Raw genomic sequence first — 3,827 nt, 5'->3', positions numbered from 1 at the left:
TTCACGTGGCGAGTACTGCTGCAGAATCTTTTCTGTTTTGCCCGTGAGACCCCTGTCCTTGGATGTCACGGGCTGAGCTGTGACTCCGCTGCTCCTTCTATTTAAGCATGGTCTGCTGCGCTTGAATCTTCATTCTTGCAGTTTTGGTCATGGGTTTCAAGTGGTGTTCTTCGATGAAGAGTACTTGACCTCCTGATGAGAGTACTCGACTTGTCCTTGTAGGTGCTAGAAGAGTGTTTGCGAGCAGCACAAACACTTGTTATCTCTCAGGCCACCACCATTGCTCCTCACATCGTAGCCATCCTGGTTGTCTTGATAGAGAGTTGGTGGAAGCCGTCTTAGAATCCTTTTTGGGTGGGGATTGTGGTTGTCTCCCCTTCGATGGCTTCTAGAGAGATGGCATTGTTTTTGTTGCAAAAAATGTATCAGGGAGAAGAGCAGGTGCAAGAAGAGGATTTGCGATGTTCTGGATCCATCCATATCTTCTTACAACAAGTTGTTTCCTCCCTAAGTGTATCTGGGTTATTCCCTTTTGGGAGTAACGAGCTTTGTATCTTTGTATCAGCTCTTGGGTTGTCCTCTTTGTAGTTGAGATCGAGTGGTTTCGAGTGGTGAAACCGTTGAGATCTGTATATTTTCTTGAGTTGGGATGTAATCCTTGTAATCAGATTGTCTTTGGAGTGAATCCCGAAGTTGATGGTTGAAGTAGTTCTGAGAAGTTGGTTCCCGGTCTTTGAACTTCTTTGTTATTTGCCGTACTGCCCATGTCTGTGCTTATTTAACTGTTCGGGTAAATCTAGGGTTGGCACGCTTTCCTCCTCTGTTCTCGGCTGCCGCAAACTCATCTGCTCTCGTCCTCAAGTGCCGCGAGAAACTAGCCACCACTAGCCCCCGAGCGTGAAGTGAGAGAGACTTGTTTCAATGGTGCTGAAGAGATCTGTTGTGAAGGGAAAGGCGGATGAAGCTGCCATTGGCGAGATAGAAGTCCATGGGTGGAAGTCGGGTAAGTGTACCGACTCTCATCTTCTGAGTTTGGTTGAGAGTCATCTTCTTCAGCCTAGGAACGTGATCCATTGGCGTGGATCTGTGGGGGAGTCATTTCCTTGAGAGGAAGGGAATGAATCTGTCATTTTCCTTCCTTATGTTCTTCGAGGCCTCGGTTTTCCAGTTTCCAATTTCTTCCGGGGCCTCCTTCATTACTGGGGGATTCAGGTGCATCACTTGACCCCTAATTCTGTCCTCCATATTTTTATCTTTGTCCATCTGTGTGAGGCCATCCTGGGGATCGAGCCCCACTTCGATTTGTTTCAGTATTTCTTCCATCTGAAGCCTCATCCCAATGAATCAAAAGTGGATGTAGTTGGAGGAGCCGGGATGCAATTCCGTCAGGGGAGGAAACCCAAGTATATTCCCTATGATTTGAGTGACAAGGTCATCGAGTGGAAGTCGATGTAGTTTTATATTAGGAACCTTTCTTCTTCTCTTCCTCTTCGCACTCCTGGTCCCCCTGTGAAGAAGTCGAATTGGAATTCCAAGGGGAGCGAGGGGGACCAAGTTAATTTTCTCCATGGGGAGATTGAAAAGCTGAAGGCAGATCATCAGATCTGTGGGGCATCTGTGATTGCGCATTGGTCGACGCATAGGATCCAGCAGCTGCAACAGCGTGTCAATTTGGGCTTTCAATATACAGAAGAGGCAAATCCCTCCCGTTACACCCGAATTAAGATTACTGAGGATGATCTGAAGGATCGGGTGTTGGAACTGCTGAGGAACGTTCCAGGGACGGCCAATGTTGCTGGGAGTTTCAGCACTGGCAGGTGTCCTCGGGAGGTATTGTTGCAAGTAGTCGACTGAAGTGTAGTTCGAATACTTTTTGTCGAGTAGTCGAGTTGATCGGTATCTTTCGTGCAGATTAATCCCGAAAATTTTCAAAGTAGGCCTCCGCTGCCTGAAGATGGGCCTTTAGTGCATACTGACTCAAGTGTGCATTTGACCTCTTTTGTCTTGCATTTTTTATTTCAAATTGCCTTTGAATCCTTGTCTGATCGCAAATGAATCCTGCTTGCAGGTCCTTCGGCAAGTCGGACGGCATCGGACGTCCAGGAGCGGGCGGCGGATGAACCGGCCGTCAAATCTGTGAGGATTCGGAAAAGGAGTGCCACTTCTGCTGGGAGTAGTGATAGGTGAGTACGACCTGGAACCCTTTTTTTCTTAGGCCTCCTTCCTCTTCTAAGAGGAAGACGGTGGGCTCTACTGATTCGGCTCCCACTGCGCCGGTTGAGTCCGGTGGAGTGGCTCTACTAGGGGGCAGAGTGCTTCGGGACAGGTTGTTGTCCCGAAGTTTACTAGGGCAAAGAAATTCATGCTCAAGTAGTCTCCTCGATAAGTGTGTCTTTTGATCAACTTCTTGCATTTGCTCTTCTGGTGCTTTGATTGAAGTGTCGAGTACTTCTTTTCTTTTGTAGCAATCCGGATGCTCTCGGGATTGATGACTCGGAGAAGGGTATTTACGATGCCCTAAAGAAGATTGCCGAGTTGCCTCCCAGTCTGTCACGGGGAGGTGATCGGTTGGTTGATTCTACCACCGGGACGGTAGACAGTCAGGCCCTTGGTGAGGCGGACGGGAAGTCCCTTGCCGCCGGCACTGGTAGGTGTCTTGGTGCAGTTGACTTCTTTTTCTGTCGAGTTTTGACTGACTGACTTTGTGTGCTTCAGATAAGCAGTCTGAGGATCGGCCGAAGAGTCCTTCGGCCACTGTCATAGTTGATCCCTCCTTGCAGGATGTGGTGCAGCAGGAGGCGGAGAAGCCAGTCGAGGGATCGACTGCTTATGCCCAGGAGATTTTGGGTTGCCATGCCTCCCTTCTTGTAAGTGTTTTCCTGTGCTTGAGTATTTGAATTTGTCGAGTATTCTATCTTGACTTTGTTTTATTGACAGGATCTGTCCAAGCAAGTGGCAGAGCAGGCCGAGTTCCTTCGGCGGGCTAGAGAGGGTCTCCAGTCGACGGCTGACAAGCTCTGCAGCTTGAGAAGGTGGCTACTCTTGAGAGGTCTTCTCAGGAGCAGTCAGAAAAGATCAAGCGGTTGGAGGCTCGGGTGGAGGCTTTGGAGCAGGACAATTCTGCTCTTAAGGATAACACCTCCAAGCTGCAGGAGAAGGTCAAGGCTACTGCCAAGGAGAAGAAAGGTATTTTCTTCTTTCTTCTGTGTCCCTCGAGTAGTTTTCTTCTGTTCTCATGTTTTCCTTGCTTTTACAGAGCTTAAGAGCTTGTTGTTGCGAAAGGATAATGAGGTGACTGATCTGACCAATATTGTGTATCGTCACGCAGATGCTGTGGAGAAGCTGACCAAGATCAAAGATGATGCTGACAAGCAGATGGTTAGTGATATGAAGCAGATCAGGTAACTATCCCAGCAGCTGGCTGATCTTGAAGCGGCGGCTAAAGTAGTCGTCGATATGGTGGAGGATGAAGAAGCTGGCGAGAAGAGCCTACTAGATCGTCTTCGTGAAGCCCCGCAGCGGCTTAGCAGCTTCTTCTCTGATACCTCTAGGGACTACCTTGCTCATGCTTTAGGATTAGTTAAATCCTTTCTTCCTTCTATGAACTTGTCCTTTATTCGCAATGGGGTTGTCGTAGGCTGTTCGGAGGAGCGATTCTCTAAATATGTCGCGGAGATGAAACCCATCGCTGAGAAGGTTATCAGTAGCTTGGAGCCAGCGCCAGAAGCTTAGACAATTGTTGTAATATCCTCTTGGTTTTTGTGTGGGCGGGTATCCACTTGAGTACTTTTAACATTGTGATGTATAGTACTTTTTTCCTTTTATTT

General features: G+C 48.2%; 1 protein-coding gene across 1 annotated transcript; it reads left to right on the top strand.

Annotated features, from left to right (window-relative positions):
* The first annotated feature begins 921 nt into the window (after positions 1-921).
* On the top strand, positions 922-3,405 carry LOC120685053. Its single transcript, XM_039966897.1, has 6 exons — positions 922-1,003; positions 2,069-2,183; positions 2,466-2,647; positions 2,716-2,867; positions 3,024-3,186; positions 3,257-3,405. Exons 1-6 carry the CDS (start codon positions 922-924, stop codon positions 3,403-3,405), a joined length of 843 nt encoding a protein of 280 aa, XP_039822831.1.
* Positions 3,406-3,827: the final 422 nt, after the last annotated feature.

This window comes from Panicum virgatum, chromosome 8N (assembly GCF_016808335.1).
Source record: "Panicum virgatum strain AP13 chromosome 8N, P.virgatum_v5, whole genome shotgun sequence".
Taxonomy (NCBI): domain Eukaryota; kingdom Viridiplantae; phylum Streptophyta; class Magnoliopsida; order Poales; family Poaceae; genus Panicum; species Panicum virgatum.
The sequence above is the reverse complement of the archived record's forward strand: the minus strand, read 5'-3'. Positions and strand labels throughout refer to the sequence as shown.

Coding starts and splice junctions, on each gene's coding strand:
- LOC120685053 (XM_039966897.1), top strand. CDS start 922: ATGGTGCTGAAGAGATCTGTTGTGAAGGGAAAGGCGGATGAAGCTGCC. Junction 2,868..3,023: donor GTTGCCATGCCTCCCTTCTT/GTAAGTGTTTTC, acceptor CAAGCTCTGCAG/CTTGAGAAGGTGGCTACTCT. Junction 3,187..3,256: donor TACTGCCAAGGAGAAGAAAG/GTATTTTCTTCT, acceptor TTGCTTTTACAG/AGCTTAAGAGCTTGTTGTTG.